The sequence below is a fragment of the Lepeophtheirus salmonis genome, chromosome 5 (assembly GCF_016086655.4).
Source record: "Lepeophtheirus salmonis chromosome 5, UVic_Lsal_1.4, whole genome shotgun sequence".
Taxonomy (NCBI): Eukaryota; Metazoa; Arthropoda; class Copepoda; order Siphonostomatoida; family Caligidae; genus Lepeophtheirus; species Lepeophtheirus salmonis.
In genome coordinates, this window is record NC_052135.2 from 15,648,733 (window position 1) to 15,674,984 (window position 26,252).

The 26,252-nt window shown below is 30.1% G+C and overlaps 1 protein-coding gene and 1 long non-coding RNA gene across 2 annotated transcripts in view; one reads left to right on the forward strand and one right to left on the reverse strand.

The window, feature by feature from the left end:
• Positions 1–1,068: 1,068 nt before the first annotated feature.
• LOC121118723 (uncharacterized) lies at positions 1,069–2,850 on the reverse strand. Its single transcript, XR_005864548.2, has 2 exons — positions 2,762–2,850; positions 1,069–1,849 (listed from the first exon to the last, which is right to left on the reverse strand). It is a non-coding gene; the product is annotated as an uncharacterized lncRNA (long non-coding RNA).
• A 12,406-nt stretch (positions 2,851–15,256) lies between these two features.
• Positions 15,257–26,252, forward strand: part of LOC121117885 (myosin light chain kinase family member 4) — a 37,453-nt gene continuing 26,457 nt past the window's right edge. Inside the window, exons 1-2 of the mRNA XM_040712404.2 lie at positions 15,257–15,753; positions 17,539–17,828. Of these exons, the coding sequence (XP_040568338.1) occupies positions 15,363–15,753; positions 17,539–17,828 (681 nt within the window). The 5' untranslated portion in view covers positions 15,257–15,362. The remainder of the gene's footprint in view (positions 15,754–17,538; positions 17,829–26,252) is intronic.

The window sequence follows — 26,252 nt, forward strand, 5'->3', positions numbered from 1 at the left end:
GGCATAAATATTATCGCTTAAAAATTTGCAGTAAAAGGAATGTTTACCGATGTATATAACTATCCTTCTATTATTCATATACTAGTTATTTATGCACAGAAAAAGTTTTGTATACAAAACATATTAATACACATTATTTTGCCTGTTACATCATACGCTAATGACTTCAAATGACCGTGTGCCACATATGTTTTCTTAATGATACTCATAAATTTATATTCTCTTTTAATAAACTATATTGTAAACATAATATATGAACAATTTTTAATGTTATAAACATTCGAGGCACATATTAATGTTTCATTTGCTGTACCTACATATCCAAATATGATATAACTTATGACATTTATGTAAGGTCTTAAATGTTTGTCTTTAATAAATATACATTAGCCATCAATAAATTGTATAGAAAATTGAAACGTTTTCATTTTTCTTTTTTATTTTACTTTTTTTCATTTGTCGAATTTTTTTTCTTTTAATAAAAATATCAATATTTGTTCATCAAATGACCTAATTAGCTTACAAATCCTAAATGCAGAAGAATTACAACAAACGCTGAACATAATTCACCAGATTTTAGAGGATCAGTAAAAAAAGAATCCAGATATAAACATAAATTTGTGACATATTTTGATTTTGAATAATTAATGGTAGATAAAAGTGTTTTATAAAATATTTTTTTTACCACTCACAAATTGATAAATAAGCCAAGAAAAGATTACATTTTGAAAAATCTATTAAGTTCGATTAAACTAATACTTTACGCGTTGATCACAAATTATAAATATATATTCCTTGATCACAAATATATACATATATTAACTTTGAGCAATTTTTGCATGAAAAAAATTAAAATTAAATCATTATTGCTGCTGCATTTACAAATACTCTTTTAAAAATGAAAGGTCAATTTATATTTACACTTTAATTCATTTGTCTTCAAAACAAATTTAAAACTGAGTCTGCATTCTGTTTCACATAAACTCCATAAACAATAAACTTTTTTGACATTTTTTATAATATTACCATATAACAAATAAAAACTTCATATTTGAAGTTAACATAGAATTGTACAGTAATTAGGTTTATTTCATTTGTATTATTATTATTTGATTTATTTGTAGTTATTCATTATTACTACACCGTCCAAGTATTATAAACGTAAAATAATAAAGTTGACAATACATTTTATAAATAAAACATAACAAAAAAGAAAAAAGGTAGGCGATAGAGTGATATAATACCTCATCTAATAACCATGATCAAAAAACAAGATTTGATAAATTAGTGAAATAATCATCTAATCAAAGACTAAAAACAATAAAAAAATCATAAAACAGATTTTTTAAAAACTACATTCGTTAAGAGCAGCGTAGATAATATTTGTGTCGAGTTTAATATTTTCAAAATTGGACCTTGCAATCATGTTTTGTAATTTTTCAATAGATTTGGATCCAATTATGAACGGAACACATGATACTGACAACAATGGAATCCAACAACTTTAACCTGTCCAAACAGTGGAAAAGAATAACCGCGGTTGATTTGTGGCAGTTTTAAAGACTGTGACATTATGAAGGGTGTCGGCACGGTGAGGAACACGTGAAGACCATCAGGGAAATTTCCTGACTACAATCCCTGTGAATTCTACATGTAGACGCAGTTAAAGGGGACACTAACCGAACCTAGTGCAACACGTTGGCCGATTTAAAGCGCATCATCTTGATTTACAACAAGTTGGTCAGGGACCAGGTTGAGTGCGCCTGCAACAGGTTCAAGGCTAGGCTGGAGAACTTCATCGTCACTATGGGTCCCTACTTTGGATAGAATTTGATTCCAGAAGCCACACCTTTCAAAATGTTTTTGATTTAATAAATTAAAGATTATTTGCATTTTTTTGAAATATTTTTTAAATGTGTCAAAAATATCGCATCAGCTCTGTATGTATATATTTAATATACGTTTCACACACACACAAAAAAAAGAATGAACTAAAAATCGCTTGAGTTCAGCCTGACTTCCTTGGCGAAAGTATAAACATATGGAATTCCAAAGACTAGTTGATCTGTAATAGAAACTATGTTAAACATGTCGATATTTGGTTTTGGGAGGTAGATGGTATTATGAATAGAGAGTATCGTTGAAGACGTAGCCTTTATTAATAATCCAGGATGGGGAAGATAGGTTTGTCTTTTTGTTGGAGCGTAATAACGTGCTTAATAGCACGTCTATGATACAAAGTAAAGAGACCAAGTATAGATTGATTTTGCATTGATAGTTTTCGTTATCTCCCAATGAAGGAAAACGACTCAAATCTAGCTTGCACTATTTTTAAGGAGATAATAAGGTATTTTCTCGAAGGATTCCAAAACTTAGATCCGTACATTAAAATCGTGAGGAAATAAAGCTAATAAAGTTTTACCATGAACGAAGGGTCACGATTTTTAAAACTTCATTTAATAATACTCAAGTTTCGATTAGCCTTCCTTATAATGTAGTGTATATCCCTTTTAAATCTCAGATCACAAGGGATGTAAATTCCTATGTTTGAGTAAAATATCTGGGTGTTAAAGAAAACATCTATCTGTTGACGAAGTTTTGAATACAGATAACACATTAGAATATCAACAAGGTCTTTTGAATTTTACGATTAATTATTTATAGAAATAAAAAAGGGATTTTTTTCTAGTTTCAATCCTCAATGAGAGAGAGTTCGAAAATTGTCAAAAATTTGTTTTCTAAATTAAAAAATTACTCTTACTATTGCCGTGTCCTCCGTTAGATTACTTGTAACACCAAACTTTGAATAGTTTCAATTTTTTTCTTCATATATAACTTGGACGTTTTCCAATTAATTCATAATTAAATTATATATGAAATATCTGTTTGAATATTCTTTGTTTACAAACTTTAAAGGTTAACTTTTTTTTAAATTTATTTTTTCTTTTCTGACATTTAGGTTTTTGTCTATCATACAAAAAGCAAAAAAATACCTAAAATTAAGATTGTTTTTATGTTATTTTGTAATTTCAATTGATTAGCGGAATATGTTAACAGTCGAAAAAAACAATTTTAACATATATTAGAAAGTTATAGCCGTAATTCCAAAATATGTTAAAAGAGTTCAAAGATATTTGTTTGTTTTTTGCAGTCTTTTTTACTATACTTAAGTATATAAAAATAGATATATAGCACAATTTCAAAGCTGTTCTAATTGTTAACTTTCCTCAAGTTTTTGAAAGACACCGAGTGTCAGTAATGTGCAAAAACAAAATGAATTATTATAAACGAAAAAAGTATAAATCTATTTGTATCCTAAGATTGATAATCTGTCTTTTCAATTTTTGCAACATATTTTTCTAAGAATTAACATCTATGGTATAATAGTATGTTATATTAGAGTAAACCCAAATGACAAAAAGTCCGAAGTTATCACAGGATATTTTGATTTTTACATTTTATTCATTTAAACAAGATAGTAATCTTGCAATGTTCTAAAAAATGTCTTCTACGGAAGTATTTGAATAATAAAAATATGTAAAAATATATATATTTAATGTCTTTGTCCATTTTATGCCAAAAAGCCAACACTAATATATACAAACTCAACTCAATGAAAAATTAATAATATTACATCCTTTATCACATGTTGTGTACTAGTATTCTATAAAATTATATTTATAGGGTATTTTAACTTTAATAGCATGTATTATGGTTAGCAAAAAAATGTAAAAAATATACATTTAATTTGTTCTTTGCATGTCTTCTGCAAAATACCGGGCCGCGCAGAATTATTTACCAATTTTTGTTCAGAATATATCGCGGACAATAATGACATTTCGAATGACTTGAGAAACAATTTATTCAAACATTTTTAGAATAATAAAATAGTTTGTGATCAAATTTAATCAATGTAACCACCATTTGATTCAATGACACTGGTCAGGCGATGTCTGAAGCTGCCACAGACTTGCTGGATGTAATCGGCGTCCATGGAGGCTCAGGCCTTGTTGACAGCAACCTTTAAGGCATTTGTGTTCTTGTGTCGTTTTTTGCAGGCATTGGTCTCCACGTGCGCCTAGATAGAGAAGTCTAGTGGGTTCAGATCTGGGCTCTGAGGGGGCCAGTAGTCCTTGGGCCAAAAGTTCATGTTGTCCTTGAGCCACTCCTGAGCTTTCTTGGAAGCGTGGGCGGGTGCCCCATCTTGTTGAAACCCCCAAGGAGAGTTGCCGACTATGGATTTGATCCACGGAAGGACCTTGGACGCCAGAATCTTCACATAATCCTCTGTAGCCAGTGGGGAACCATACCGGCTTCATGGCCTTCCCATTGGACGCCACGAGACCCAACATAATCACTGAATCAGGGTGCTTTGTTGTTGCCACATAGCGGTGCTTATCTTGCACATCTCCAGAGCTCACAACACGGTCATTTTGCCTGTTGAAAACAGGATCGACCGTAAAAGTTTTCTCATCTGAAAAAATGATGATGCGTCCAGATGAGCTCTTGATATCATTCAAGATTTTCTTGGCACGCTCAAGTCTGACTTTTCGCTGACGTTCAGTTAGCAGAGGCATTCAGCACGCCTCAGGGACTTTCCTCCAGCCCTTTTCAATGCCCTTGAAACAGTTGATCTCGACGTTCCCATCTTTCTGGCCATGTCGGCAATGGACCTGTTGGGAGACATCTTGAACACTACCTTTACTTGCCTTGTTGAGACAGTGGGCCAGACCCAGGGGAATGCTTGAGATCACCCCCAGCCTCCAAGCACTTGGAAACGTCGTAAATTGTCTTCAACGAGGCCCCAACCTGTTCCTTAATGTTGCTATGAGGCACTCCCGCTCGGAGGAGGGCTACAATTTCAATCCTCTTTGTTTCCTGATTGGACATGGTCTCACGTGTGGAAGTTGTTACGCTCTCACAGGAAGGATTTTTGTTTATTTTAACAGTAAAAATACGAAAAAATCAGATTGATTGCCACAAAACCTCTTAAAAAGTATATTTACATCATTGGTAAATAATTTTGCACGGCCCGGTATATTAATTTAATATAAGGAAGGGTCTCATGGTAGTAGATATCAATTTAAATTACCAGTAAAAGAAGGTACGTTTAGTAAATCTTACAAGACAAATACTCTTTTTTTATGGTCCTTTAATTAACTAGATGGAGTTGCACTGATTAAGTATAAATAAAAATTATAATATTACAATTACTCCAACTAACCTAGGAATCTTAAGTGAAGTCCATATACATGAAGTATATTTCTTTCTCTAGGAATCATCGGGGGGGGGGCGAACCTACGCACATTGATTGAGTTGAAGAGCGGAAAAAATCCCCCGGGCGTTGTCCATAGCTACGTCGATTCCAATAGCTGTATAACTTGACATATATATACTTAATTGTCTTTCAACGTGTTAGGAAACCATGGCTTGATAATGTTAATCAAGGAATACTCCATACAAGGAACATATATTCTATTTTTTTTGGCAAACTACGTGGAATGATTTATTTATTTTTTTCTATTAACGGAATAGTATAAACTTATGAACAAGTCTGAAAGGAGATATTTTCCATGAAAACTATTTTAAAGGAGTTTTTCCCCCTTTCTCCATTTCTGTCTCTCGAGGGATTGAACATGATACGTAAGCTTATACATGTTGTCAACTTTAAATTTGATAGGGAATCAGCCTTTCTTTAAAAATGTGTTTCATATTGACTCTGCTGGTTGCTTTTTAATTAGAAAATTTGTCATGAGGTTTGTTAAATAAATAGTTTAAAAACCGTTATTTAAATGAAATTCTGCTAAATTAGCTTCTGTGTGAGTATATCATAGTTTTAATTAATCCTTTATTGTTGTAAGACGAAGATCCTTACGTTTTGAAGGTTATTGTATGAGTCGGACATTGATTGAATCAATTATGTAATTACTAATTTCTGACATCCTATAATGGAACTGAACGATCTCTTCGTATGTTTTATTTGGTTTCCCATTAAATAGTACATTTTTTGCAATATTAATGTAGGATTCTTTGCGGGGTTGAAAATAATCTTTGACCTTTGATATAAGGGGGCCCAATGGGAGTTGCAACCATGGAGTAAGTGTAATTTAATCGGAAAATCTTTAGCGTTGCATGTTGTGTTGTGTCTAATATAATACCTTTATACCTTTTTAATAATAATGACTCTTTTAGCTGATTTTTTGCCATGCCGATTGTGCAATGTGGTTTGATGAAATACAAAGATGAACCAATATATACTTTAGGAAGTCTAAGTTTTAATAAACATTATATGAAGAAAAGGATTAAGATCCAGTACATGAGTTAGTCCTGATAATTTCAATTTGATTTCATTAGAATATTCTACATTTATTTTATTTTCATTGAATTAAAAACCCATCTACAAGTTAATTATTAGATAAAAAGACGTAGTTTTTTTATTAAATGATGATGACCATGAAAAAGGAAAGCCATGAAATGGAATTTTCATGTACAGAGAAATATGTTTTTCATGCCATTAGATGATTAAAAAAAGGTACATACATATATGTATCTATGTTGTATATACAGTGTTGCTCCCAGGATACGAGCATTTGTCACACAGGTGTTACTATGTAATGTTTCTTTATTTACAATTTTGAAAATAGAAATATGTAAAAAAATATATTTCAAGTTCTGCAGAAAGAAAAATCTAGACTGTGGAACATAGTTTTGACAAATTTTTATTCTTATACAATGTCACAAAAGCTTTTACTAGAAAAGAACCGGTTTTAAACAAATGCATGCATAATTTATTATATATTGATGGGTTTTTGTCTGGAAATCCTAGACCGGTCTAAGACCATTATGATTTTTAGTGGATCGAACTAATTTGATTTAGTCAGAAGTTGGATCTGGTTTGGACATTGTCTAGATCGGTCACCAAAATATGAGCTTGACTTATTCCACATAAAATAAATTATTGATGACGTCATCTATATTTAAAAGATATGAAAATCGGTAGAATAGTGTCATAGGACGTTAAATTTGTGTCCTAAATCATATTTGTACACCTCATAAATCAGGATAGGGTAGAAAATCTATTCATGGATTCAGAGAACAAAAATATGAAATTTAAAAATGAATGAATATCAGTCTTGTCTACATATATTACGGTCTGACAAGATCCAAACGACAAATTGATTATGACATATCAAAAATAAAGTTTCTCCTTTGACTGAGACTCAAACCTCAATATTTACAAATGTTTGTATAGAAACAGATGTGTAATTGGAATAGTTATACAATACTTTTTTTTTACTTTTTGAGGATCATGGTATTACATGGATATACTCTATGTTGGTAGATCCCCTTATTTAATAATATGTATGCTTAAAAGATTAAGATAGAAAGTTCAAAAGCCACATTAATTTCTTTTTCTAATAAATAGTCTATAAATATTAATATAAGTGATTACACGATTTTTCTATCGAATTATTTATAACTGATGACTTAATCAATATTTTGGTAAATTCAATATAGTAGAAAACCATATATAATATGTATTATGACCAGCAACAATCATTAAAGACTACAGCAGTCGACTTTTAAACTATTATAGTTAGTAAAAATAAGACAAATGAGGTAAGTAAATTTAAATATTTTCAATCAAATGTAAAAATATAATAGAATGTAAATACCAGATAAATATATATGTCCCATAAAAATAATTAAGTAGAAATTGCTGGAGGGGAACCTCATTTCCGTGATGACAGTATAAAGGTATTCAGATACAAACTGTTCTATAGTAAAAACTATGTCTTTATAGGATTTTGACATGTAGATGTTGTTGAATATATTCTTTGGGAGTTTAGTTTGGTGGCAGAAGTAGAATTTAGTGTGTCACTTGGGAGGGAGAGATCTGCTTTTTGTTTTTTTGTTGTTTTTAAATTACGTATAACATAATAACATTTTCAATGACACGGATATGGTTAAAGTGATGATGACAAGTAGTTTGAGTTTGCATGGATAGTCGTACTTATCTCCCAATGAGGGAAACATCAACTAAACTGTGACATATACCTTCTCTTGAGAACTACATGCATACATATATATAACCTAGTACTATAAAATTACTTTATATTTTAAATATATTTTATTTATTACTCATGTGACTAAAAATGTATCTTGTTGAAAATATAATCTAATTTTAGACCTACTTGCTTAGCTACAATATATCATAACAATTTAAAAAATACAAATTTACCTATTAAACTTACTTTAATAAGAGAGAATCGTCTTTTCTGTGGTTTGATCAGTTTCATAATAAGACCAACTATGAACTCTGACTATGAAAATTTAAATAATGTATTCAAAAAGTCAAAAATTAAATATACGATCTTTAAGTGACATTTAATTTTGCAACATTTTTTTTAATAAAAGATTGTTTGTGAGATACATTTATAAATCAATGACCAATAGATAATACTTTATTTTTTTTTTTGACCAAAAGAGGTAATCAAAGGGTGTAACAGTTGACTTATAGTTAGTATTTATAAAATAAAAGAATTATAATTGTTAGTAAAAGTAATACATTAATGAAAAGAATATTAAAATTTTAAAAATAATGTCATAGTGGAAAGAAAAAACTAACATAATAAAATATTCCCAAATGCAAATATGAATAAATATGTCCCCAATTTTTTTAATAATTTTTTTTAATTGATAAAAATTGTTCCGGGGGATTTAATTTTTATATTAATGGTACATTATTTATGATGTCATGGTTATTAAAAGAAAGAAAGAGGCAAAAAAAACTACATTAACAAAGTATTTTCCTCCTCATTAAAGTAATATTCCTTTCAATAAAAGTTTTGAAGCCTAGAGGAAAGCCTCTGTCTTTACATCTAACAGTGTAATATTTGAGACACGCGTAATTAAAAAGTATATTTTAAAATGAGTTGTAGTAATCACATCCATGTATAATTTTTTACTCCAGGAGGGTACGGAATTTGAGGATCCTTGAGCAGTCGTAGAAGAGGTGCCTACTCGTTTCTTTTTCTTCTTTAGAAATAGAACAACTTTGCCCACCCTTTTTTGGATTCGATTTGTTAGTGAAGAGGCTCAAAGTCCCATCCTTTAGTGTAACCATTATTGTATTGAGTTTGAAAAAGGGGTTCACTTGACAGTCAACGGATTTTGGTCATTTACGTCATCCCTGGACCCGCCATACCCTAGGAGTTTTCTCTCAACTATTAATAGACTAATTTTACTTTGAATCCTACCCGACTTTTTTATCTTTTTATTTGGGATTGCCTACAGTCAGATCATTAGGAGAGTAAAGGCTTCTGAAGATAAGTTTGTCGTAATTTGAATTCTTTGAGTTTCAGAAAACTACCCTGATCTTTGTTCGACGTCTCGCCATTCTATTACACCACTTGATTTAAAAACGTAATCCACGTTATAACATCGTCAATTGAAATTAATAGGTTCGTTAGGGAATTATATCTTCTCCAAAGATATTATATCTAACTTTATAGGAAAATATTATAAGGATGATAAAGCAGGTGGTCCAGATGGAGTCTCGTGAAAAGTCTATTCGAATTTTAGCAATGAAGTCATAGGAAAGAAATAGGATGTATTTAACAAAGTTGTTATGAGGATTTTCTCATTCTGTTCGAACAAGGAAGTAATACTATTAGTGATTGAGATTGCCAATAATTTCGCTTCTTTTACGACTTCAACACTATGGAAATTTTATTCAATATATACACACTACAACAAACCCACTTTTTTTTTTTTCTTGATAAACCAAATTTATTTTTTGCATTAGTCATTACTTCCAGTATGGCGTCATTGAGTCCTTGATTTCGATTGGAGTACTTGCGAGAAAGATTGTTAAGTAATTTGCATAAATCTGAGCATTTATTCTTCCCATACCAGAACTCATTGCTTTTATTATTAGAATATCTTTTTTGTTAAGATCCAAAAAAATGAAAATAACCGTAATAAAAAATATTGTTGGAGTAAAAGAACTTTCTTGCATACATCTACGTTGAATTTTTTAATGTTATTTTTTGCCTGGGAAGTCAAGAGAACAGTATGTTTCTCAAAAGATTGTTGAGATTATGTGGACGAACTTGACGGGAAAATGGTTCAATGATATAAAATGGACCCGTATTAACCAAAAAAAGTTCGGTCAAGAACTCAGTGCTTTAGATTGGATAATATCTACGCCATCGAAATACATAGAAAAACTTAAAATTGAATTATTTCAAAAGTCCAAAATTTTGAAAAAAACTCATGCCAAGGTTGAAAGAGTATGCACTAAGGTGGGTGCATCATACACCTCCAAGTAAAAAATATTGACTTGACGGTATGATAAATTTGTTTAACCTATAATAAACACTCACTGTATGAAATATTTTTAAATTCGAATAAATTCTACGGGTTTCAAATTAAGCATGTTTAAATGAGAATATTATAGTATATGGTTATATTACTATGGCAAGCCACGCTAGATATTTTTTTTAAGAATTATGTGTTTAATATTATTATTGTTAACTTGTGCTTTCTCAAAAATATGTTGTTTTAATTTTAGTTAGAAAGAAATATACTAACCTAGAAATATGGCTTTATTGGCTTAAGAGAGGCTAGTTATGGAACTTACATCACTTCAGTTGGATTCAAAACTTATGGGTACCTAGGTGCATCAACCCCCCTATGTTCTTAAAAATATTTTTATTTCGTTATGGTGGTATAGCAAAAGTGTTTTTACCTCATAAAAAATAATTTTGTTAATTATTATTTACTGGTTCCACATAAATGCTAAAAAATGAGAATACTACAAGATTTATGTCCATAAAGTAAATAAATGATACAAAAGTAATTAAAACCATAAGTAATATATTTCCCGTTTGTTATTAGTAGAATTATTAATTTTTGATCTCCACAGCTACTAATTTTTATTCACTATTACATTAGTTTTATCTGTTTCTACTACTTGTAAAACATTCTGAAAATGCTCTTCTAATTTAGCAACACCAGTAAAGTTCGAGCTTAGTTTTAAGCCCCTTTCTGCAGAGTCATTAATGATGTTAATGGAATTGATCTTTGATTTGAAAAATATATAAGTCTACAAATTATACTATTTGACTTTTTGGTCAGGAAATTAGAATATTAGAGTCTAAGCCCAGCAGTGTAAAGATCAGCCAGGAGTCGCATGAAATTAAATATGCAAGTGTCGTAGACTGTGATATGTCAATTGGAAAACTTGGTTGCCCAAACCCTACACCAAAGCGATATGTATGTATGGCATGTCTGTCACAGAGTGCATATTTCATTACTATGAGCCTCTTAGCCAAATTGTATCGCTCACTTGATGGAGTTAAATTACTGATGAGGGCATGTAGTACCATTTCTGCGATTACATACCACAGATGACGAGATAGTGACGATTTGTCGCTCTCAGACACGGCTAGATTGATTATTATATATTGCCTGGATTTCTTGTAGAGACAAAAATCATTCTAAGGATTCTGTGGTACATATACTCCGCAATGAACTATAGATAAATATACAAAATTAACAAAGATATGTAACTTCTACCTGTTATATTCAGAATAAATAGTTTCCGTTGACAAAAATAATACATTAGGTTGTAAAATAACAATTATGATTGAAAACGGTCGTTTCAAACATCCAGCGATACTTGTGTAATGCAGAAGGAAGTTTGAAGCAAAAATCCTTGTAAAAATCAGTGCAAATCCATCTAACCAATTAAAGGAATAATTAAAAAAAAAATCTTTTAAACTGTGATTATTTTAATAAGAACTAATTCAAATTATCTCAATTAACTTACAAAACACTTATCATTGGCAAAATAGAATAGAAATTGTCCTTTGACAAAATAATGCTCTGTAAATTGAATATCGCCATAGTTAACTTAATAAAAAATAATTTTTGTATTAGATTTACTAAAATATTTATAGTGTTAAAGTGTTTCATTGTTATTTATTTAAATCTATATATATATAGAAAAAATAGTTTCTTACAAAACATCACTCATTCTTATCCTTTTTTGACACGTCACTCTAATGGAAAGACATTTAATTAGCGTATTTGAATTAATAACATGTCAAATATGATGTTTAATTTCTTAGCAAATTATTTTTAGTGACATATGTGTTTTACGAATATTACCATGAAATGTTCTATTTAAGATGATGGTATAAGTAATCCGTTAGAGATGTTCAGTGTTCGCAAGTCTTAATTATTTTACAAGCCCATGTCAAGTATCAAGTCTTTTAGCTCCAGTCCACGACATGTTGCAATTTTTTTTCATGTCGAGTCTGAAGTTTGAGTTTAATGAGACAATTTACGTGCGACTCATTCTGAGTATATAGCTTAGATTAAGTCACTTTCAATTTTAAAATTTTGTCATTAATGCTTAATCATATGATTTGAAATGAAAAATGATTTTTAGCTTGTTCTATGCATTGAATGTTATTCAAGTATGAATCTTTTAACTTTGAGTTTGAGTAAAATTGAAAGCATACTCATTTGTTTTCATAATTTATGGGATAATTAATTAAAATAAAATTAATGAATTTTTTACTAATTTGGATAAATTGGAAATACTTTATAATTACCTTAATTAGATGAATCTAAAAAAATTTGAGCTCCCCTGAAATGTAATCTTGTCTTTTACCATATATTTAAAAATAATATATATTAGAAAATTTAAAAAATCCTTTTTCCAGAAAAAAATATTTATAACTCTTTAACAATTAAGTAGAAGACTATCACTTGTATAGCATTGAAAGCACAAAAACTTTCCTTTTAATAAACTTTACTTAAAGCTTCAAACGTAAAACTTTTTATGTTGAACGAATTGAAAACATGTTTTTTTTTTCTTGTGAATATGTGTACAAAGGGAATTTTTTATGTATGTACTCAACTTTACTTATCAAAATATTTTTGTTACATGAATAGTGTCATTTTATAAGATTGTTTCTTTTTAAAAAAATATTATTCATGAAAAGAAAGGTCTATGTTTGACAAGGAAAAAATATTAAAAGTAGAAGATAACTAAAAATAAAAAGTCATAAACAATTAGTATTTTCATACTTCTATAATAAACTTCAAAAATATTTTGTCCTTTAAAAATTACAACAAAGATCATATTCATAGCCCTCATGATGGTCCTAGCAGCCACAGATAAGTTGTTGGTAATGTGATTAATCAATTTGGTAGGGTCATCCGTGATCTTCTTCCCAAGCTGGACAAGAACTTTGGATCCCTCCTTGAATTGTGCCCTACACTTCAAGCTTTCCTGGAGAGGTCTTCCCCATTATTCTTCATTTGGCCACCTTGAAACCAAGGCTCCTAGAGTACATGGCATTGTCCATAATCCTAACCACATCAACTCCAGCATCTAGGATATCTGAAATGCACTTCCTCTGGCTTTTTGTTCACTCATGATGACGAGATGACAAAGTATTAATCATAGTTTGTTTATGGACAATGGCTGAACCAGTGTAAGAAAATAATCTCTAAGCCTTCATAAATTAATGAGAAAAATTAACATTAATCAACAGTCACGTTTTACTGCCAATCCCTTTAAGAGAAATATAATTATGTTAAATGATATCAAAAAAATATAAAAGTAGATACTTATGTGCTTTTTATTGTTTTACAAAATAGATTTTACTATTTTTTGTTAAATTTAGTCTTTTTTAATACTTAAAGTTAGGTTGCTGAACTTTCAAAGTTTAAATTTTAAAGTGATGTGGTTGAAGTTTAAAAGTTTCATTAAAGTTCCTTTTGTCAAGTGATACATAAGAATATAATCTTTCTGTTTTAATTTTGAAGAAAAAAAATTGTAGGCCAACGAAATACTTGGGATACTGAAACGATCAGAATCATGTTTAATGTCGTCAAAAAAAAAGTCATATTCAAATGGCTATAGAGTTCAAAAAATGCCATTTGAAGACTAAAACTTTAGAAACATAACTTTTTTATTAAAATACAACACAGATCGAATTAACAGGTCACGCTAGTATGCACAGTTAAATAAAAATTTGGAGGAATTTGACCTTTTTTGTGGCCATTAAATTGTACTTTATAAGCATAAAATTTTATATAACTATTACTTTAAGCATAAAAAGGCTTTAATGATTTGACATTTGCGAGTTTTTTCTTATTACTTTGAAGATAGATTTAAAAAAAAGCATTCATGATGTAAAAAAGTAATTTTCGGAGTTGGGGTGTTGGGATGGATTTTCTTTTTCTTCTAGAGTGCTTATAAGATGTCTTTGCATCCAAAAAGTTGGGCTAAAATTGGATTTGATTATTACAGCCCCCATCTACTATAAGGAGATGATTCTTAAATAACAAAAAGTACAAACAGCATAAGATCTTGATTACAGTAGCTACAAACAAGTACAAAGAAAATGAGGGCAATTTATGAAGCAAACAAATGAAAGTTGATTTAACTCACTATTTTTTTTTTTTTTTGGCGTAAGCTTTTTGAAGAAGAAACGTAGGAGATGAGAGTTAGAGTAGACCTTAAATATAAATGTTTTCCTTAAACTTGACTTACCCTTCCATTTTGTTCCCTTTATAATAAAACTTCCCTGTTAAAAAAAAATGACTTTAACTAAAATTTGACATCACTATTTAATGCTTTAAACTATATAGAAAAATTACCCGATAAAAAAATTCGATATCAACTATGTATACATAAAGTTACAATACCCATTTGGTCTGTAAGCATTTAAAAAATTATTTATTTTAAAATTCTTAATCAACAAAACTGACTATTATTTTATGAACTTTTCTCAGTAGCAGGAAAATGTTACTTTATTATACGTTTCATTTGTTTTTAAAAATAAACATGTCAGCAAATGTTTTTAAATTTATAATTTTAGTGAAAATTTTATGTACTATATGTTACAATTTGTGGCACTATTAAAACCGATTAAAAGTTTTTACCACAATGATTATCTAAATTCTACTCAACCCTAAAATGTTTAATAAGTCGATACCTGATGATGATTGATATTATTGCAATGCCTATTGATGTACTTTATCATTTTTTAATCTTTATTTTGTTTTATTGATAATTTTAATAAAAGCCCAATGAAGAAGAAAAAACAATTGAGAAAGTGAGAGAATGAATATAAAACGTTGATTTTTTGAATACACAATAAGGGCCACCCTAATGAAGGTGCAGGCTATAATATAAATTTTTAGACATTCCCGAATAAATTTAAAATATAAAGAGAAAGTACTAACTGATGAGAAACAGCTTCATATGTAAATAAAAGCAAGTAATAACTAAAGTTTCTTAAGAGGAGAAAACAAGTAATCAGTTTTTAAAAGAAATGCCACAAAGTGAAGACAAGTGTTTACAAAATCAAATTTGGCCCATTTCAAAATATTTATCCGATTATGAGACTCTTGAAAAAATTGGAGAAGGTAAATACGGCAAAGTTTACAAAGTACTCGAGAAAAAAAGTACACTTCATCGTGCTGCAAAACATATTAATGCATCCAAGGCCTCACAAAAACTTCGTATACTTGAAGAGATTGAGGTTTTGAAAAAGTTGGATCATCCAAATTTGATACGATTAATTGGAGCCTATGAGGATTGTGGTAATTTTGTACAAGTGTTGGAGTATCTTCCTGGAGGAGAACTATTTGAACGGATTGTGGAGTCACCTAAGGAACTATGTGAAGGGGACATTTCAAATCTGGTTCGACAAATTTGTGAAGGTTATGGTCATACTGAAAAAGTTTATAATTGCATGAAACACGTGAGCTAACAAGATCAAAATGAGTAATTTTGTGATAAAACAATCTACATTAATTTAATAAAGATACTTGAAAATATAAAATAAAAGCATTTAAGAATAGTGATGTGCCGCGAGTTGAATTTTGATGCTCGAGTATTTTCGAATTAAAAAAAAAAACACTCAAGAAATTACAAAATACTGATTAATCGTCTCAATACTCATTACTCTCATTTGTATTAAACTTAAAAATTTTGCATAAATGATAATTTTGGGTTGATATAGACAAAAATTCATTGATTTAGGGGTACTAAAGTCCCTCCATCCCACCTGCTGCAGACGCCCCTAACACTACCTACCGCTTTTTGTACGCTAACAAATTCAAGAGACTAAAAATTATATTTTATATAGGATTATTGCAAATTCACCATAAAAAAATGTTTTTCCCTTTGTAATTATAAAGAATAAGACATAAATTCATAACCTGCTCGAATGAAGCAGCTTTCTTCCTCTTTTGGATGTAAAACATTTTGAGTCCGAATAAAAAATATATTTTGAGGATGAACATGGTTTAGTATTCTCAAGAAAGAAAAAAGGGAGTAATAAAATATATGACAAGTTACGAGTAAATTTAGACACACGAGCCGAGTTTTTGGTTTTCTTTTTTTACTTCAAAAAACTTTAGTTTTAATTTAGGAGTTTTGCTCATGATACATCACTATTTAAGAATAAAAAGTAAAAATATTATTAAAAAAACAAAACTATAGTATTTTGAATACCGTTTAAGGCATATTTAATAGTTAAAGGGTCTAAATATCTTGATGCAAGCCTAAAATATTGTGAAAAAAAGAAATACTTTAGTATCTGTGTTTGCAATTTTTCATCTTTATTTTTAGAAATTTATATTACATATTTTCAATTTTCTCTAAAATACTTTTATTATTTAAATTAAAACTTGTGCATAATTATTCATAGACATAAAAAAATAATTGTTTTTCTAATTTATCATACAATCAATATGGGTAACAAAGGCGTTGAAAAACTTTCTATTATTGTTTAACAAATAGCTCTGAGCAATTGTACACCTCCTAATATTTCTATAAAATGGTACATATAACATACATATTTTAATAAACTCAGCCCCATAAAATATAAATTACATTTTTGTATCTCACGTCTTTATAAAATTGTATTTGATATATTTACTTTTAATATGTACTTTTGATGAATGGTACCTTTATATCTAGTATTTTATTTCTAAAATAAAATTGTCTTGCCATTAGATATAACTATCATTAAATAAAAAGGATATCGGTTGTAAAATAGCATATTAATTTACGTTGAAAACATTTTGGTTGACATATCATGGCTTAAACAACTTATCCAAGGAATTATTGAATATTAAGTTTTTGTATCCCTTAGTATATAGATGTACAAATAAATTTTTGAAAGAAACAAATTATCGTCACAGTCTCAAAAAAATGTTTGTCAAATTTAAAAAGAAAGGCGAAATCTCTTTTTTAATTATACTCTCAGTAAATCCAATAAACACATAGATACCTCTTTGAAATTCAACAAAAATATTGTAAAATAATTTTTCAAAAATTTAAAAATCCAAGAAAGTATCAAAAGTCTTTTAATAGCCAAAAAAATAATGAATGAGTCAACTAACTATTTGTAACGAAAAACGAATAACTCATGAAACAATATTTACGAAAAGAAATATATTCTAACATTGTCACATTTTTTTCTCCAATTTATTATATAGGATGTCGGCATTTAGAAGAACATAGTGTGGTACACCTGGACCTCAAACCGGACAACATTGTTTGCACATCACTGAACGGATTCAATATAAAAATTGTGGACTTTGGATTAGCACGGATCATCGATGAAAATGGAAAAGGGATTCGTGTGATGGAAGGAACTCCGGAGTTTGCATCACCTGAAGTTATTAATTTTGAGCCTATCTCTCTTACTACGGACATGTGGTCCATTGGAGCAATGACCTTTGTTCTATTAACAGGCCTCTCACCTTTTCTAGGAGATAATAATCAGGTAAGTAGTACATACATTCTAATTCGTAAGCTATGAAGTCGATTTTCAAATTCCAAAAAATCTTATTAGCTTTCTTTCAAATGGGTAGAACCTTTCTAATCGATTCCTTTACAAAAACCTACATGTAAATTTATTTGCATAATGTTGTTAAGAAAACGTTTTTTTAAGGAATACAGTTTTTATATATTCATAAAAAATATTATTTAAAAGTAGCTTCATAATCAGTAGGAATATATTTTTTTAATTGTAACATGATATCTATTTACTTATGCATATATGTGGAGCTTCAACACAAAAACAATCTTGCACAAAAATTAAGAAAAATGAAACTCCTGCATTATTTTTTTTATTTCATATATACACACAAAACACAATATTTCAGATTTGCGTCAATTGTAAGCTTTATATTCAAATATATGGGATAATTTCAGATATCAAAGGATTGCCACTATGGTATAAAGCCTTTATTTAATGTACAAAAATTATATAGGCCCTGATAAGGTCATTCAAATAAAATCTATCAGTGTCTTATTATTTTATTGAGACAATCATTTTTTTTAAAGTTTAAGTGCAATTTACAGCGCTTCAGAAAGGTTTATAAAATAATTTGTTTAAAGAAATGGATGATAATTTGTCGAAGAATACAAATACAAACAACAACCAAATTTTAAAAAAAATATTTTAACTTGCCTTTGTGGAAACAGGCCAGAAAAATACTCTCAAAAAATTGGTTTTAAATAAACAAAAACCAACAACATTTAAAAAAAAACATAACAATAGTTTTAAAAAAGTTTAATTTAAAAAATTGTAATTGTTTTACGAAAAAAAAACTTTTTTTAAACTATTCATTTTTTTATTCACACAGTTTCTTGAAAACTTCAGGTATTGTTTTTTCACTGCCGAGTGTAAAAGTTACACTAACAGAAAATTATTCAAAGTTTATTATAATTGGAAAGCCATTCGTTACTTACCCCAAGAAACGACAATTTTCCTGCTCTTGAATATAACACACTATTAAAAATATGTATTACTAGCATTATAATGTGTTAGACTATCATTCTATAATTATAGTAGGAAGTTTAATCGTGCATAAGTTTTATTTATGTCAGACTTTTAATGTATTTCATATACACGCTAATTTTAAAACTCACATGCTCAACTTTAATTATAATACTTAGATACATAAATACATGGTTAGGACTCAAATATAAGAAAATTTTAAAAGCATTTTTCACTTCTCCAAATTTTTTAAAACTTTTGAAGCAAAAAATGGTAATTCACAATTTTCAACATTTTTTTTATATCTCCATTCTGAATGATGGCTTCAATACATGAACGAACAGAAGCACAGCTAGCCTTCATTAAGTCCAAGGACAAGTTGTTCCACTTCTCCTTGATCACGGCCTTTAGGGCATCAACATTCGGGTGAGAAGTTTTGCCTTCCAAGACACTCCAAACAGCGAAGTCCAGGGGGGTCATGTCAGGTGAGAACGTAAGCCAAAAGTATGCCTGTCAAAAGCCAGCCATATTCTCCCTACAGAAGTGCAGCACCTTCTTGAACATGTATGTCAGGGCGCCGTCTTGGTTGTATACACAGTTGTCTCCGAGGAATGTACTCTTCAAACATGGGAAGACCTGGTACATGAGGACCTTGCAGTAGAAGTCCGTGTTTACTTTCTCAATTTCCTCCTAGACCATGCCACAAAATCGGCATTCCTCTTCCTGTTATGGCCTCTGATTCCAGGCTTACTGGAGACCATGTCGGAGTTTCTTATCGCCTTCCTGGTGCTTTAGACGGGGACCAGGGAAACGTTGTGGAGATCGCACTCCCTCTGCCGTTTTGCTTGTTATTCAGACATTTTTGATCCAACAAAAACAAAACAAAGATCAAATTGTAGATTTTTGCCTGCTTTTTGGAATGACGCCAAGAAAAAATTGACATACTTTTAGAACTGAGGCAAGACGACCTTCAAGAGGATTCTAATTTTTTGAGTACTCACTTTGTGCATATCATAGAGCATACATTATTGAAAGGGATAATGTTTATTTTTGATAATAAAGTGGTTATATTTTCAAAAAGAACAAAACATAAAGTAGGGTAGGCCGGGGAAAATTTCCAACAGGCTAAATTTATCAAATATCAAAAAGCTTTTGAAAAAACTTGCATAACAAATGTATAATATAATGCAAATCATTATGATAAAAATCTATAACTCTACTTTTCTTTGAGATATCTACACAATACTTCTCGAAGGAAAAAACATTTAAGAATATGTCAGTGAAATCTTAGATAATATTTGGACATTTGTATGAACTAGTTACTCAAAACTTGTGATGAAAAGATTAAAAAAAACAAAAAATCCCCGATTCTGATACCAATACGATTTTTGTCAAAATTCCTGACACTGATTTTTATATATTTTAAATAATAGATAAAAATTTAATTTTTTTATCAACGATATTCACAGGACGGTGGCTTCGTTTTTGAAACTTCTTTGAAAAAAATCCAAAAACAAAAAAAAGGATAAAAATTCCAAAATCCACAGTTGCTCACAAAAAATAAAAATTTTTGGAAAAATTTCAAATATTCAAATTTTTGGTTTTTTTTTAAAAATCCTAAGGTGTTCTCAAAAAAAAGCTTCAAGAAATTAAATTTTTGGGACCAACTCTTACTGAGTGTTTATCTGATAAAGAAATTAGAACAATTATCTTAGAAGAATCAATACTTCAATTTCTGTACCTGCTAAAACATTTTTAGTCTATCGAAAGGTCAGTCAAAATGAAAAGTGCAGTATCTTATTCTAGACATTATCACGTACTCGTCAAGCAACTAAGCCGTAAGATGATAAATTGTTTTACTTATAAGTGCAATTACTATGAAAATTATAATGATATGGCGTTCTAAATCTTATACCATTAATCTAACAATAGTAGCATTCGAATCTGTTTTACATGTAGCTTTATTAGTCAAATAAATCATGGCAAATCATTAGCTAACTAATTATGAGTATAAAATCACAGGTTCTACATAGCTTGCATTTATTAGATTCATGGAACATGGGTTAGTTGATTTAGCTCATAATGAATTGAAACAGTTAATAAAATAAGTGTGTTGTATAATTTGTGTATACAAGTTCAACAGGTATTTAAAAAAGATTAAAGAAAAGTCTAGATAATTTGAGACAGTTGTCAGTTAAATTAGTAAGAAAAGTATTGATGATAATATATATTAAATTAGAAAAATAAAAAAATCTTGAAGGTATATTGCAATCAGTGATTAAGAGAGTAGTAGAACATGCTCAAAGTGAGCATCATTCTCCACAAAAAAAATTTGTGATAATTTTTACATTTTTTGAGTGTACATCTTTTTGTTTTTATTGTTTTTAATTTTTTGTCATTAAGGTACAGTCTATTTTAGTTGATTAAAGGATGTTTCCTCGAGAGAAATTCTTCTTCTAATATACAGGGTGTCCACGATCAATTGGAACTACTTTAAATTTCATCCAGATCCATAATGTGGATATTCGGGTTAAATCATACTAATATAAAAGGTTGCCTGAACAATACACTATAACTTCCACCACAATTGCTTTGACAACAAACAATAGTCATCATGGAACAAGCAAGGAGAGACGACATCCTCGAATTGGCTCGTGCGGGACACAAGCCCTCTGCTATCTACAAGCTTGTTAACTACCCCAAGACCACGGTGTATCGGGTCTTCAATGCCTGGGAGGTTGAGGGGAAGGTCTGCTGCAAGGCCCACAACATGAGAAGTTACCAAATCCGCACTCCCCGCTTTCTTGAAGGCCTCCAGAAGTCCAAGGCTTCGCCGGGGACTTCCTTGTCCAGGTTGGCCAAGAACCGTGGAGTGAGCAAGCAGCTGGTCTCCAAGGCTGTGAATGAGGACCTCGGGTACAGGTCATACCGAATGGCCAAACAACACATCCTCACGGCCTCCATGAAGACCACCAGGCTCACCAACGGTAAGCGTCTCCTCTATGACCTGAATAGCCATGGAGGAAGAATCATCATCTTCTCCGACGAGAAGAACTGGACTGTCGACAGAAGCTACAACGTCTAGAATGACAGGTGGCATGCCAAGGAGAGAGAAGAGGTCCCTGCAGTCTTCACCACAAAGTTTCCGGCCTCCGTGATGACCCATGGTGTCATCTGCAGCACCGGTGAGATAATGCCTCCTTTCTTCTTCAATCCCAAGGATAGGGTTAACGCGATAAGGTACTCCGAAGTCATGGAGGAGTTCGTCATCCCCCTGATGAAGGATACGGCCGCTGGGAGGGAGTTCATATTCCAACAAGACTCAGCGCCCACACACATTGCCATGAGGACCACTAACCTCTTCAACTCCCACGACATAACTTTCTGGGATCGCAATACCTGGCCCTCCAACTCACCCGACCTCAATCTGTGTGATTACTACTGGTAGGGGAAGTTGGAGAGGGAGGTGTGCAAGGTCAGTCACAAGAGCATCGCGGCCCTGAAGGGCTCTATTACGAGGAAGTGGAATGCTGTCGATTCCGCAGTAGTCATCAGGGCATGCAAATCCTTTAGGGGCAGGATGGAGAAGATGGAGGCTGCGGAGGGAGGACATGTTGAATAAATTTATTGCTTAATATCATGTCTAACTTTTTCATATTAACAAATACACTCCAAATTCCATATTTATCAAGCAGGTTGAATTTTAAGATAGTTCCAATTTATAGTGGACACCCTGTATATACATAAGTATACGTCTACACGCACGACAGATGCGGTAACCTGCCTCTACAAAAAAAATATGAATAAATGATATAATTTTAAAAAAAAAATGTATAATATATTTTGTGTTACTTTTATATGATAATTTTTATAGATTATTTTAAGTAAAATAACATAATCAATATTTTATTTCCTAAATTATAGCTTACTTTCGCCAAGATACAGCCTATTTATCTGAATCCAATAATATATAACTACAATATATGAGAATTGAATAAAATTCTATTATTTTCAAATTATCCTGTACTTGCTTTTATAGAACATTTTGAAAATATTCATCCAAATAGGATTTCTAACAGATTTATCTCAATTTGTGATTACGTAAATTCTACATTTTTAATGTAGAAATAAAAAATTAAATCATATTTATTTAGTTGATTGTTGTTTCTATTAATGTAGATACTAATATACTTTTTTCAATCTACTTATATTTAATAGAATATTAAATTGCTAAACAGAATAATTTTGCATTAGGTTAAGTGCAAAAATGATATAATTTTTCATTTTTTGTATATTGCAATTAGATAAAAAGCTTTTTATAAAGTAACAAAACATATATAATAATTCTTCTTTGTTGAGAAAACTTCTATCAAATGTTTTTGACAGGTAAATTGTCAGCCATGTCTGAATTGAGTAAAATCAGAAATATTTATTATTGATATGCATAAAGAAGGAAAATAACTTTTTAAAGAAAAATAGCACTATGGGGATTTATTTATATATTTAACAATATGCAAACTAATTTTTAAATACTTTTTAGGTAATTACATTAAATACAGACCTTCCCACAAGAGGTTGCATGTCTTTTTCATATAAAAAATATGTTTACATTAATACATGACAATGAAATTAACGTCATGTATATTTAAATTTACATTTTTTAAACGTTTTTGCAAAAAAATTAAAGATCAAAGGTAGCTAATAAGTTCTTGTAAGCGTTTAAATTGAAAAAAATGAGATTAATATTCCCTTAGGATTAATTTAAATTTACCTTTTTTTATATCGTTAAATACTTTTTTGCATAATCAATGGGTAAAAATACCTATAGAAAAATATATAGTAAAAAATAAAGTTGGAAAAACGTAGAAGTAATGAGTAGAAATGTGCATAATGGCTAAATGGAGGTAAAATTTAATGTTTTTCAAAAGTATGTGTCGGTTAAAGCAAAATTTAATACTCTTATTAATTACTCATCTCTATTTTAAAATTATAACATTTCAGCAAACAATGAGTAATTTATAGTGATATCTGTTTGCAGATATGTCGTTTCTCAAAATTAACATATTTTTTATGACATTATTTTTAGGCGGGGTTTGAAAGCTCACCTCAGTATACCCAATATTTACATTTCTAATAATGAGATAGATTTATATATTGAAGTGTAAATTTTGGAGATCACTAACAGTTAGATTTTTGATATTTTGAATTCAATTTATTGATTTATTTTTTTCTATTCGTAGATTTTCTTATACGTGAGTTGTTGAACAGTCGGGTTACATTGTTGTTATCCCAGCTTTGAAAATTGTGTTATGTCTACAATATTCATAATATCTATTATTTATAACTATTTTTTATAGGGAAAAAGTAGATTGATTTGATTTTAAAAGTTAATAAAGGTTAAAGTTAATAAAACCTATTTACTTATTTTCCCTCTAGAGTCTAGTTACAACAATATTTATTCAACAGTTAAAATAGTTTTATTCATTATAAATTAATTTACGCTTTAATAAGTTTCATTGTGAATAATATAGGAATGAATGATTTTGTTAAAAAATGCATGATTTATAAACAATTAAATTCAATCTAAAAAAATACACCACCATATATCACCTTAATAAATTGTTTATGATTTAAGAAGTGACAAATAAGGCAAATATAATAGTTTGTTTTTATCTTTCAAATGTTTAGTACAAATATTTAATTATCCATGAATGCCAAAAAAAATTATAATCTTATAAAAAAAACATGTTATATTTTGAGGGAGTGTTTACTATTATAACGTACATAATATTTGGAGATTAACACGAAAACAATCTAGAAAAAAATGATGGAAACAAGCTTTTATAAGAATGTTTTTAAATTCCTTGCAAAGTCCAAGAGATGGCACTACTGACGGGTATCGAGTTTATGTCTAGTTAGTAGCATCTTTTGGAAGAACATACACCAACTTTAAGCCAGATCGGTCTAATAATTTCTGCTTGGCATTCGTTTGAATAGAGGAAGTGGAGTGATTTTCAAAAAATGTACTTAAAAGAATTTCGTGTGTTGTTTAAACATTACTCTATGAAAGGAAAAACGGCTCAGGAGAATAAAAAGAGGTTTCATAATTTTTATAAGAACTCTGCACATTCAATTAGAACAGTTTATAAGTGGGTTCAAAATTATCAGAGTGGTCATATCAGCAGAAGTGACACTGAACATTCTGGATCCCCTGTCGAGGTCACTACTCCAAAAATCATTCATAAAATCCATGGTATGAGAGAAAAGCTAAGATGTGTGAGATTGTTAGTGCTGTAGACATCTCGAGTTGAACCCTATTTCCATTAATTTTGCGACCACAACTGGTGAGGCGTGAGCTGGTGCATTGTCGTGATGGAAAATGAGTTTTGTTGGCCAATCCTGGGAGTTTTTCTTGCAGCTCGGTTTTCAAACAGTCCAATAACGATGAATAATATGTATCTGCAATAGTTTTACCCTTTTTCAGATAGTCGATGAGGATCAATCCTTTTGAATCGACAAGACAGTCGTCATTATCTTTCGAGTCGATTCCTCGATTCAAACGATTGTCAAACAGTAAGAAATAGACCCATGTTGCTAAAAGTTGGTGTGTGTTCTTCCAACAGATGCTACTAATTAAGCATAACCTCGATATGCACCCGTATTGTCATCTCTCGGACTTTGCAAGGACTTTTCAAACGACCCTCGATCTGTCGATATGTCGATCTATTTCAGTAGTTAATTGTTTTATCTTAAATTTCTGGGATGAGTTGAAATAGTCAAGAATGTTGCCTATGGTGTAAACCCTACATTAGAGCAAAGATACATATTTGGGTATGATATGTAATTTCAAATAAAATGTAACCACATCTATTTTTTTATAATGACGATTGAATTTTTTTATATATAAGTACAATTTGCAAGGCCTTCAAAAGCTTAACACAAAGAGTTAGTTGATATAAATTAATATTAAATTTGTCAAAGAATACTAATATAACAAAGAGTTTATAATTTGTTGACGGGCCACATATATGGATAGAAACTCACGTATTACGTTATCACAGAAAATAAGACAACAAAGAGAGAAAATTTAAATTTAAAATGGTAGTCAGGAACTACTGAAATTCATTTATTAAGTTAGAATTTTTGTATCTTGTAAAAGCTAGGGGTAAATCAAAATTGTATGAACGGGAATCGCTAACTTTCATTTTTCAACTCTCAGAACTCTGAGTGAGTTGCATTCAAATTCAATATACAGGGCGAGGACTCAAAAATTTGAAAATTTGAAAAGCCGTTTCCACTTAAACATATTTTTATATTGTGCTATTTTTATGGCAAACTTTTGAATCAAAAGTTGGTAATTTAACAATTTTCTACACTTTTTATTAAATATGACCCCTTCCATTCTGAATGATGGCTACAATACGG